At 37.2% G+C, this 13,298-nt stretch overlaps 1 protein-coding gene across 1 annotated transcript in view; it reads left to right on the top strand.

The window, feature by feature from the left end:
* LOC122812307 (complement C3-like) overlaps positions 1 to 13,298 on the top strand; it is a 2,177,376-nt gene that overhangs the window by 890,162 nt on the left and 1,273,916 nt on the right. The window contains exon 17 of the mRNA XM_044084710.1: positions 9,910 to 10,110. Within this exon, the coding sequence (XP_043940645.1) occupies positions 9,910 to 10,110 (201 nt within the window). The remainder of the gene's footprint in view (positions 1 to 9,909; positions 10,111 to 13,298) is intronic.

Here is a 13,298-nt window from a genome sequence, read left to right as displayed (position 1 = left end):
CATGTTTTATACCAGTTACAGTAGTCATATAATGGAGATTCTACCCACGTTTTATACCAGTGACAGTAGTCATATAACGGAGATTCTACCCATGTTTTACACCACTGGCAGTAGTCATATAATGGAGATTCAGCCCATGTTTTATACCAGTGACAGTAGTCATATAACGGAGATTCTACCCATGTTTTATACCAGTGGCAGTAGTCATATAACAGAGATTCTACCCATGTTTTACACCAGTGACAGTAGTCATATAATGGAGATTCTACCTATGTTTTATACCAGTGACAGTAGTCATATAATGGAGATTCTACCCATGTTTTATACCAGTGACAGTAATCATATAATGGAGATTCTACCCATGTTTTATACCAGTGACAGTAGTCATATAATGGAGATTTTACCCATGTTTTATAGCAGTGACAGTAGTCATATAATGGAGATTCTACCCATGTTTTAATCCAGTGACAGTAGTCATATAATGGAGATTCTACCCATGTTTTATACCAGTGACAGTAGTCATATAACAGAGATTCTACCCATGTTTTATACCAGCGACAGTAGTCATATAACAGAGATTCTACCCATGTTTTATACCAGTGACAGTAGTCATATAACGGAGATTCTACCCATGTTTTATACCAGTGACAGTAGTCATATAATGGAGATTCAACCCATGTTTTACACCAGTGACAGTAGTCATATAACGGAGATTATACCCATGTTTTATTCCAGTGACAGTAGTCATATAATGGAGATTCTACCCATGTTTTACACCAATGACAGTAGTCATATAATGGAGATTCTACCCATGTTTTATACAAGTGACAGTTGTCATATAACAGAGATTCTACCAATGTTTTATACCAGTGACAGTAGTCATATAACGGAGATTCTACCCATGTTTTACACCAGTGACAGTAGTCATATAACGCAGATTCTACCCATGTTTTATACCAGTGACAGTAGTCATATAACAGAGATTCTACCCATGTTTTACACCAGATACAGTAGTCATATAATGGAGATTCTACCCATGTTTTACACCAGTGACAGTAGTCATATAATGGAGATTCTACCCATGTTTTATACCAGTGACAGTAGTCATATAATGGAGATTCTACCCATGTTTTATACCAGCGACAGTAGTCATATAATGGAGATTCTACCCACGTTTTATACCAGTAACACTAGTCATATAACGGAGATTCTACCCATGTTTTATACCAGTGACAGTAGTCATATAATGGAGATTCTACCCATGTTTTATACCAGTGACAGTAGTCATATAATGGACATTCTACCCATGTTTTATACCAGTGACAGTAGTCATATAATGGAGATTCTACCCATGTTTTATACCAGTGACAGTAGTCGTATAATGGAGACTCTACCCATGTTTTATACCAGTGACAGTAGTCATATAACGGAGATTCTACCCATGTTTTACACCAGTGACAGTAGTCATATAACGGAGATTCTACCCATGTTTTACACCAGTGACAGTAGTCATATAATGGAGATTCTACCCATGTTTTATACCAGTGACAGTAGTCATATAACGGAGATTCTACCCCTGTTTTATACCAGTGACAGTAGTCATATAACGGAGATTCTACCCATGTTTTACACCAGTGACAGTAGTCATATAATGGATATTCTACCCATGTTTTATACCAGTGACAGTAGTCATATAATGGAGATTTTAACCATGTTTTATACCAGTGACAGTAGTCATATAACGGTGATTCTACCCATGTTTTATACCAGTGACAGTAGTCATATAACGGAGATTCTACCCATGTTTTATAATAGTGACAGTACTCATATAATAGAGATTCTACACATGTTTTATACCAGTGACAGTAGTCATGTAACGGAGATTCTACCCATGTTTTATACCAGTGACAGTAGTCATATAACGGAGATTCTACCCATGTTTTACAGTGACAGTAGTCATATAACGGAGATTCTACCCATGTTTTATACCAGTGACAGTAGTCATGTAACGGAGATTCTACCCATGTTTTATACCAGTGACAGTAGTCATATAACGGAGATTCTACCAATGTTTTACACCAGTGACAGTAGTCATATAATGGAGATTCTACCAATGTTTTATACCAGTGACAGTAGTCATATAATGGAGATTCTACCTATGTTTTATACCAGTGACAGTAACCATATAATGGACATTCTACCCATGTTTTATACCAGTGACAGTAGCCATATAATGGAGATTCTACCCATGTTTTATACCAGTGACAGTAATCATATAATGGACATTCTACCCATGTTTTATACCAGTGACATTAGTCATATAACGGAGATTCTACCCATGTTTTATACCAGTGACAGTAGTCATATAACGTAGATTTTACCCATGATTTATACCAGTGACAGTAATCATATAATGGAGATTCTACCCATGTTTTATACCAGTGACAGTAGTCATATAATGGAGATTCTACCCATGTTTTATAGCAGTGACAGTAGTCATATAACGGAGATTCTACCCGTGTTTTATACCAGTGACAGTAGTCATATAATGGAGATTCTGCCCATGTTTTATACCAGTAACAGTAGTCATATAATGGAGATTCTACCCATGTTTTATACCAGTGACAGTAGTCATATAACAGAGATTCTACCCATGTTTTACACCAGTGACAGTAGTCATATAATGGAGATTCTACCTATGTTTTATACCAGTGACAGTAATCATATAATGGAGATTCTACCCATGTTTTATACCAGTGACAGTAGTCATATAATGGAGATTCTACCCATGTTTTATACCAGTGACAGTAATCATATAATGGAGATTCTACCCATGTTTTATACCAGTGACAGTAGTCATATAATGGAGATTTTACCCATGTTTTATAGCAGTGACAGTAGTCATATAATGGAGATTCTACCCATGTTTTAATCCAGTGACAGTAGTCATATAATGGAGATTCTACCCATGTTTTATACCAGTGACAGTAGTCATATAACAGAGATTCTACCCATGTTTTATACCAGCGACAGTAGTCATATAACAGAGATTCTACCCATGTTTTATACCAGTGACAGTAGTCATATAACGGAGATTCTACCCATGTTTTATACCAGTGACAGTAGTCATATAATGGAGATTCAACCCATGTTTTACACCAGTGACAGTAGTCATATAACGGAGATTCTACCCATGTTTTATACCAGTGACAGTAGTCATATAACGGAGATTCTACCCATGTTTTATACCAGTGACAGTAGTCATATAATGGAGATTCTACCCATGTTTTATACCATTGCCAGTAGTCATATAATGGAGATTCTACCCATTTTTTATACCAGTGACAGTAGTCATATAACAGAGATTCTACCCATGTTTGATACCAGTGACAGTAGTCATATACCGGAGATTCTACCCATGTTTTATACCAGTGACAGTAGTCATATAATGGAGATTCTACCCATGTTTTATACCAGTGACAGTAGTCATATAATGGAGATTCTACCCATGTTTTACACCAGTGACAGTAGTCATATAACGGAGATTATACCCATGTTTTATACCAGTGACAGTAGTCATATAATGGAGATTCTACCCATGTTTTACACCAGTGACAGTAGTCAAATAATGGAGATTCTACCCATGTTTTACACCAGTGACAGTAGTCATATAATGGAGATTCTACCCATGTTTTATACCAGTGACAGTAGTCATATAATGGAGATTCTACCCATGTTTTATACCAGCGACAGTAGTCATATAATGGAGATTCTACCCACGTTTTATACCAGTAACACTAGTCATATAACGGAGATTCTACCCATGTTTTATACCAGTGACAGTAGTCATATAATGGAGATTCTACCCATGTTTTATACCAGTGACAGTAGTCATATAATGGACATTCTACCCATGTTTTATACCAGTGACAGTAGTCATATAATGGAGATTCTACCCATGTTTTATACCAGTGACAGTAGTCGTATAATGGAGAATCTAACCATGTTTTATACCAGTGACAGTAGTCATATAGCGGAGATTCTACCCATGTTTTACACCAGTGACAGTAGTCATATAACGGAGATTCTACCCATGTTTTACACCAGTGACAGTAGTCATATAATGGAGATTCTACCCATGTTTTATACCAGTGACAGTAGTCATATAACGGAGATTCTACCCCTGTTTTATACCAGTGACAGTAGTCATATAACGGAGATTCTACCCATGTTTTACACCAGTGACAGTAGTCATATAATGGATATTCTACCCATGTTTTATACCAGTGACAGTAGTCATATAATGGAGATTCTAACCATGTTTTATACCAGTGACAGTAGTCATATAACGGTGATTCTACCCATGTTTTATACCAGTGACAGTAGTCATATAACGGAGATTCTACCCATGTTTTATACCAGTGACAGTACTCATATAACAGAGATTCTACACATGTTTTATACCAGTGACAGTAGTCATGTAACGGAGATTCTACCCATGTTTTATACCAGTGACAGTAGTCATATAACGGAGATTCTACCCATGTTTTACAGTGACAGTAGTCATATAACGGAGATTCTACCCATGTTTTATACCAGTGACAGTAGTCATATAACGGAGATTCTACCCATGTTTTATACCAGTGACAGTAGTCATATAACGGAGATTCTACCAATGTTTTACACCAGTGACAGTAGTCATATAATGGAGATTCTACCAAAGTTTTATACCAGTGACAGTAGTCATATAATGGAGATTCTACCTATGTTTTATACCAGTGACAGTAACCATATAATGGACATTCTACCCATGTTTTATACCAGTGACAGTAGCCATATAATGGAGATTCTACCCATGTTTTATACCAGTGACAGTAATCATATAATGGACATTCTACCCATGTTTTATACCAGTGACATTAGTCATATAACGGAGATTCTACCCATGTTTTATACCAGTGACAGTAGTCATATAACGTAGATTTTACCCATGATTTATACCAGTGACAGTAATCATATAATGGAGATTCTACCCATGTTTTATACCAGTGACAGTAGTCATATAATGGAGATTCTACCCATGTTTTATAGCAGTGACAGTAGTCATATAACGGAGATTCTACCCATGTTTTATACCAGTGACAGTAGTCATATAATGGAGATTCTGCCCATGTTTTATACCAGTAACAGTAGTCATATAATGGAGATTCTACCCATGTTTTATACCAGTGACAGTAGTCATATAATGGAGATTCTACCCATGTTTTATACCAGTGACAGTAGTCATATAACGGAGTTTCTACCCATGTTTTATACCAGTGACAGTAGTCATATAATGGAGATTCTACCCATGTTTTACACCAGTGACAGTAGTCATATAACGGAGATTCTACCCATGTTTAACATCAATGACAGTAGTCATATTACGGAGATTCTACCCATGTTTTATACCAGTGACAGTAGTCATATAATGGAGATTCTACCCATGTTTTATACAAGTGACAGTTGTCATATAACAGAGATTCTGCCCATGTTTTATACCAGTGACAGTAGTCATATAATGGAGAATCTACCCATGTTTTATACCAGTGACAGTAGTCATATAACGGAGATTCTACCTATGTTTTATACCAGTGACAGTAGTCATATAATGGAGATTCTACCCATGTTTTATACCAGTGGCAGTAGTCATATAACAGAGATTCTACCCATGTTTTACACCAGTGACAGTAGTCATATAATGGAGAATCTACCCATGTTTTATACCAGTGACAGTAGTCATATAACGGAGATTCTACCCATGTTTTACACCATTGACAGTAGTCATATAACGGAGATTCTACCCATGTTTTACACCAGTGACAGTAGTCATATAATGGAGATTCTACCCATGTTTTATACCAGTGACAGTAGTCATATAACGGAGATTCTACCCCTGTTTTATACAAGTGACAGTAGTCATATAACGGAGATTCTACCCATGTTTTACACCAGTGACAGTAGTCATATAATGGATATTCTACCCATGTTTTATACCAGCGACAGTAGTCATATAATGGAGATTCTACCCATGTTTTATACCAGTGACAGTAGTCATATAACGGAGATTCTACCCATGTTTTATACCAGTGACAGTAGTCATATAACGGAGATTCTACCCATGTTTTATACCAGTGACAGTAGTCATATAACAGAGATTCTACACATGTTTTATACCAGTGACAGTAGTCATATAACGGAGATTCTACCCATGTTTTATACCAGTGACAGTAGTCATATAACGGAGATTCTACCCATGTTTTACACCAGTGACAGTAGTCACATAACGGAGATTCTACCCATGTTTTATACCAGTGACAGTAGTCATATAACGGAGATTCTACCCATGTTTTATACAAGTGACAGTAGTCATATAACGGAGATTCTACCCATGTTTTACACCAGTGACAGTAGTCATATAGTGGAGATTCTACCAATGTTTTATACCAGTGACAGTAGTCATATAATGGAGATTCTACCTATGTTTTATACCAGTGACAGTAACCATATAATGGACATTCTACCCATGTTTTATACCAGTGACAGTAGTCATATAATGGAGATTCTACCCATGTTTTATACCAGTGACAGTAATCATATAATGGACATTCTACCCATGTTTTATACCAGTGACATTAGTCATATAACGGAGATTCTACCCATGTTTTATACCAGTGACAGTACTCATATAACGTAGAGTTTACCCATGATTTATACCAGTGACAGTAATCATATAATGGAGATTCTACCCATGTTTTATAGCAGTGACAGTAGTCATATAATGGAGATTCTACCCATGTTTTATACCAGTGACAGTAGTCATATAATGGTGATTCTACCCATGTTTTATACCAATGACAGTAGTCATATAACTGAGATTCTACCCATGTTTTATACCAGTGACAGTAGTCATATAACGGAGATTCTTCCCATGTTTTATACCAGTGACAGTAGTCATATAACGGAGATTCTACCCATGTTTTATACCAGCGACAGTAGTCATATAACAGAGATTCTACCCATGTTTTATACCAGTGACAGTTGTCATATAACGGAGATTCTACCCATGTTTTATACCAGTGACAGTAGTCATATAATGGAGATTCTACCCATATTTTACACCAGTGACAGTAGTCATATAACAGAGATTCTACCCATGTTTTATACCAGTGACAGTAGTCATATAACAGAGATTCTACCCATGTTTTATACCAGGGACAGTAGTCATATAATGGAGATTCTACCCATGTTTTATACCAGTGACAGTAGTCATATAATGGAGATTCTACCCATGTTTTATACCAGTGACAGTAGTCATATAATGGAGATTCTACCCATGTTTTATACCAGTGACAGTAGTCATATAACGGAGTTTCTACCCATGTTTTATACCAGTGACAGTAGTCATATAACGGAGATTCTACCCATGTTTTATACCAGTAACCGTAGTCGTATAACGGAGGTTCTAACCATGTTTTATACCAGTGACAGTAGTCATATAATGGAGATTCTATCCATGTTTTATACCAGTGACAGTAGTCATATAATGGAAATTCTACCCATGTTTTATACCAGTGACAGTAGTCATATAATGGAGATTCTACCCATGTTTTATACCAGTGAAATTAGTCATATAACAGAGATTCTAAAGAAAAATTGGGGTATTTTGACAGTAGATCCAGTGCTTAGATAGATTTTAGGGAATGACCCTAAGTTCAGATCTAAAAATAAAGTAAATCTGAAGAGGCTGTTATGCCATCCTAGAAGTAGCTTGGATCATCCCATGTATGAGAACCTATGTACATATCCATGTGGTAAATGTAATTTTTGTAGACATTTAGACACCAGTGGATATTTTATACATCCTGATACTGATCAGATTTTTGAGTTTAACATCTCTGCAAATTGTCAAACACAGCACGTGGTATATTTGGCGACTTGTGTTCTATGCCATTCGTTTAACATAGGTAAAACAGACAGAGCTCTCAGGGATAGAATCAGAGAACACGTATACAGTATAAGAATAAAATCAAGTCATAATGCCCTGTCCAAAGACGTGATATCTAAAGGGGATGAACATAGGTTCATGTTTATGTTAATAGACACTACTATACCTGGTCTACGTGAAGGAGATATTAGGAATTTAACAGAAAGCAGGCAGGTTAAGTGGATACTGACACTTTGAGCTGATAGGGGCAAGAGTCTCAATGAGAGGGCATCTTTGAAACCCACACTAAAGTCTAGAAGACTTCTAAGTAGCCAGCCATAAGTGCTATCTTATGGAATTATGATGGGAGGTTTTGCATAGCCTATAGTATCATGTCAGAACTATGCATCTGTGTTTCTCTTTATATATAGTTCCACTGTAGTTCAGTTGTTTTGGAAGCAGGACATATGTTTTCATATGAGTACGTATTGATACTTGCCTTATATGTGTATGTATCCTTAGAGAGGCATCCTGTTTAATATATGCACCGTGGATAAATGTCTAGCTCATTTAGTGCTTTTAACATCTTTAAACGAAGCTTCCTCTTTGTGCTTTATAGAATATGTTATATGAGCTTATAGTTAAAATAGAGTTTTAGAATGATTGCTGCATGCCTCCAAATACACCATTTTTGTATTTAAGTATATTTTTCAGGGAGGCTATATGCAGTCTATTATTATGACAGATTGAAATCTAGCATTACTATAATTTACATACAGTTCTATCATATTGTGTTATCCAGGAAGTGAATATACATTTGCATGGGTTAGAATTTAATGCTTTATTCAAGTTTATATGTATGCTTTATAAAAACAACTATTTATTTAGCATTTACAATTTTGTAAGTATGCTTAATTCCTTATATTTTATCAAACATATTAAATAGGTATGTACGTATACTTGTTTTAACATTACTGGGGTATGCCTTTAAATACAGCATTTCCTATTTTTAAATACATCTCTCAACGTGATTGGGCAATTGTATGCATATATAAGCTGTTTGATTGTATTTGAATGTTTTTTGTTGGTTTGAAGAAGCTGAATAGCGAAATCACTTACCATTTTTATTTTTAATAAATGGTTTTATGGTCCGTCTACTGCGTGGTTGGTTCACTGCTCTTTACATAGTTGTATTTTGTGGATTTATTTCTCTTAGCAGTGGAGCTTTTACCCTTAGGAGTGTCACCTGTTTTCTCATATTTTACTAGATTAGTTAATTAAGCAATTAAAATGCCTATCAGGGTGGGCATTACAGGGAGCTAACAGACTGCCTGTAGGTGTTGTGATCCTCACAACCCCTAAAGGTTAATTGTTTCCTTGTAACACTCATCCTTGAGGGCATTACTAACACTAGAAAATGGGCTGCCTGCTAAGTTGTTTTTATTTGTTGTATTATTAGTATAAGCATGCATGGATCTGTGGATGTACTGTAAATGCTCGACTACAACTTTAGTAGACTATTCTTTTGGTTTGTGAAATTGAATGAATACAATTTTGAGTGAATACCAAGGTGACTGTAGAGCTCTTAGAAAGTATTATACATGGAGGTTTTATGACGAGGGAGTAAGGTAGAGCTGTGGAGTTCTTGACTGATTTATGCATGTTTTACTTCTATTTTAATATGAATTGTATTTATGCAGGGCTTTAGTTTATGTACATCAGATGTACCTCTTATGTTAAACAATATTTGGCAGGGTCCTACTGCTACATTTGTTTGCGTGTGTGTGTGTGTGTGTGTGTGTGTGTGTGTGTGTGTGTGTGTGTGTGTGTGTGTGTGTGTGTGTGTGTGAGACAGACAGAGACAGGCAAAGAGAGAGAGAGAAAGAGAAAGACAAAGCTTGCTGTAGTAAGGAAATGAATTATCTAGTTTTGTATCCATTTAGCAAGCAAGTACCACGACAACCATCAACTGAAGAAATGCTGTGAAGATGGAATGCATGAAAACCCGATGGGTCATTCCTGTGAGCAGAGGGCGGAGTATATCATTGACGGACAGCCATGTGTGGATGCATTTCTTGACTGCTGCAACCATATCAGCAAACTCAGAAAGGAAAAGGAAACTGATGTTTTAGTGGCTGCAAGAAGTAAGTAACGGGTGAAATCAGGTTTCAGCGAATCAGTGTACCTGTCTTACGAGTTTTGGCAAAACAATTTGAGAATGTGTTCATGTTGACACTACTGGGTTATATGCTTAGAGTGCTGACACTGTGGCACTTACACACTACCAGCATGCATGTATGTTTATACTACCAGTCCATAGTCATGGTTATACTACTGACACCAGTGCATGTTTACACAACCAGTTTGTATACATGTTTGCATCAGTGGGTCTTAGTCATGCTTAAACTGAAGATACTTAGGAAGCATTTTTACAGCAGCAGCATAAATGTATGTTTACAGTACCAGTCCATATTCCTGGTTATACTACTGACACCTATGCATGTTTACACCATCAGCCTGCATACATGTTTACATTAGTGGGCCCTATACATGCTTATACTGCAGACGCCTAGGCATGTTTACACTACCAGTCCATATTCCTGGTTATACTACTGACACCTATGCATGTTTACACCATCAGCCTGCATACATGTTTACATTAGTGGGCCCTATACATGCTTATACTGCAGATGCCTAGGCATGTTTACACTACCGTCCATATTCCTGGTTATACTACTGACACCTATGCATGTTAACACTCTCAGCCTGTATACATGTTTGCATAAATGGGCCCTATACATGCTTATACTGTAGAGGCCTAGGCATGTTTACACTACCAGTCCATATTCTTGGTTATACTACTGATACCTATGCATGTTTACACTATCAGCCTGCATACATGTTTGCATTACTGGGCCCTATACATGCTTATACTGCAGACGCCTAGGCATGTTTACACTACCAGTCCATATTCCTGGTTATACTACTGACACCTATGCATGTTTACACTATCAGCCTGTATACATGTTTGCATTAATGGGCCCTGTACATGCTTATACTATTGACCTATGCATGTTTACACTATCAACCTGTATACATACACCTTGTATATGTTATAAGTCAAGTTATATACTTGCTTGCCCATTTGCAGTCGGCTATACTTTGAGCAGATATTTTCTTAGGTTACGTCAAACAGTACTATATTTTCCTAAAAATAAAGCAACTGCACAACTGTAAAATAGATGTGAAGGTATATTATATATTTCTTTTTGTGAAAGCTACACATCGTCCTACTTAAAGCAGTTTAATTCTACAGCTAATATCCAAGTCTTTTATACACTAGTGTGCAGGCATTTGTTGGTTCTGACAACGTTGCACATGTATGGAGGCAGAGAGAGTAACAGCATGTCATGACAGAGCTCTGGATTCTGACAGCAATGTCTTTACACTGTGTTCTGTGGAAAAGTTATTTTCAGTCCATGTGTCACGACAAAAGTGTCTGTCTCCTGTGATAAGATAGAGCTGTTTCTAGATAATGTATTATGACAGAAATGTGTGTGTGTGTGTGTGTGTGTGTGTGTGTGTGTGTGTGTGTGTGTGTACGTGTGTATGTGCTTTTAGACATTGTATTATAACAGAAGTACTTCTGTGCCCTGTGCTATGACAGAGCTGTTTTAAACTGTGTATGTGTGCTTGTGTGCCATGTGCTTTAAGTGAGGTATTTTTATGCAGAGTATTATGACAGAAGTCTGGGTGTTCCTTGTGCTGTGACAGAGCTGTTTCAGGCAGTGAATTATGTCAGAAGTATGTTTTTGCCTGTGTTATGACAAAGCTCTTTTTAGGCAACGTGTTATGACAGGAGTATGTCCTTGTCCTGTATTATGATGGAGCTGTTTTTAAGCAGTGTACAGATGCAGAGATATGCTCATGCAGTGCACTCTATCTTCAAATGGCATATTGTTATAGCAGTGCCAGTGCGCTCTATCTTCAAATGGCGTATTGTTATAGCAGTGCTTTTTTGTAATGTGCCATGACATAGTTGCCTTTATGGGTCTTTATTAGAAGACTGAAGACGCATTCTTTCGAATGCGTCTTGGTCGAACTTAAAAGGCTGAAAACAGAAAATATCGAAGTGGTTGTTAAGCGAATTCTTTCCGTGAGAAAGAATTCACTTGGACGCTTCGGTACTTTGCTGTTTTCGGCACTGTAGTGTGGTCTCAGAGTTTGTATATTTAAGTAGGGGGGTGTGGGGGGCACAGCCCCCCACTTAATGTAATGTCTGCAATTCATTTCTATTTTTTTTTTTTTTTTTGTTGGAACAGTAATTTTTTTTCCCTTGAAAAAATTGCTGTTCTGACACTTCGACATTGTAAGCTTTCTCTTACATAGGGTCGATCAATTACCATTCGCTTTTTTAAGCGTTCAGTGATTTAATATAGACACGCCTTTATTTGGAGTTTTATGGTACCAGAATATTCATATAGTATGAAATGACAAAGCTACCTTTATATGATTCATTGTGATGGTTATATATTTGGGAAACCTGCCATGACAAAGCTACCTTCAGATAAAACTTTCTCACACATGTGCATTTGTGTAGAGGGCCATAGCAGAGCTGCATTAAGGTGGTACACTGTGACAGCTGTGTATTTATGTCGTAATAGGGCTACTTTTAGAAAGTGCACTGTGTCAGCAGTGTGTTAGTGCAGTGTGTCATGACAGAACTAACTTCAAGCACTGGACTGTGGTAGCCATGTGCTTATGCTCTGTGCCATGACAGAACTGTCCTGTGACAGTATTTTCGGACAAGGAGTGCAAAGGGTGATATTAAGCTGGCTGGCTCATTTAAGTTCATTTGGAGCAGAATATCATAGGCAAATTTTAAATTATCTGTTTTAATCTGGGCATGTTCGGTGATGTCTAGCACTTTGGCTCAGTTTTAATCTGAGCATGCTCAGTGATGTCTAGCACTTTGGCTCAGTTTTAATCTGGGCATGCTCAGTGATGTCTAGCACTTTGGCTCAGTTTTAATCTGGGCATGCTCAGTGATGTCTAGAGCTTTGGCTCAGTTTTAATCTGGCCATGCTCAGTGATGTCTAGCACTTTGGCTCAGTTTTAATCTGTGCATGTTCAGTGATGTCTAGCACTTTGGCTCAGTTTTAATTTGGGCATGCTCAGTGATGTCTAGCACTTTGGCTCAGTTTTAATCTGGCCATGCTCAGTGATGTCTAGCACTTTGGCTCAGCTTTAATCTGGCCATGCCCAGTGATGTCTAGCACTTTGGCTCAGTTTTAATCTGCCCATGCTCAGTGATGCCTAGCACTTTGGCTCA

This window comes from Protopterus annectens, chromosome 9.part0 (genome assembly GCF_019279795.1).
Source record: "Protopterus annectens isolate FY-2018-M chromosome 9.part0, PAN1.0, whole genome shotgun sequence".
NCBI classification, from domain to species: domain Eukaryota; kingdom Metazoa; phylum Chordata; order Ceratodontiformes; family Protopteridae; genus Protopterus; species Protopterus annectens.
Note: the sequence above shows the minus strand (reverse complement) of the source record. Positions and strands in the feature narration are given on the sequence as shown.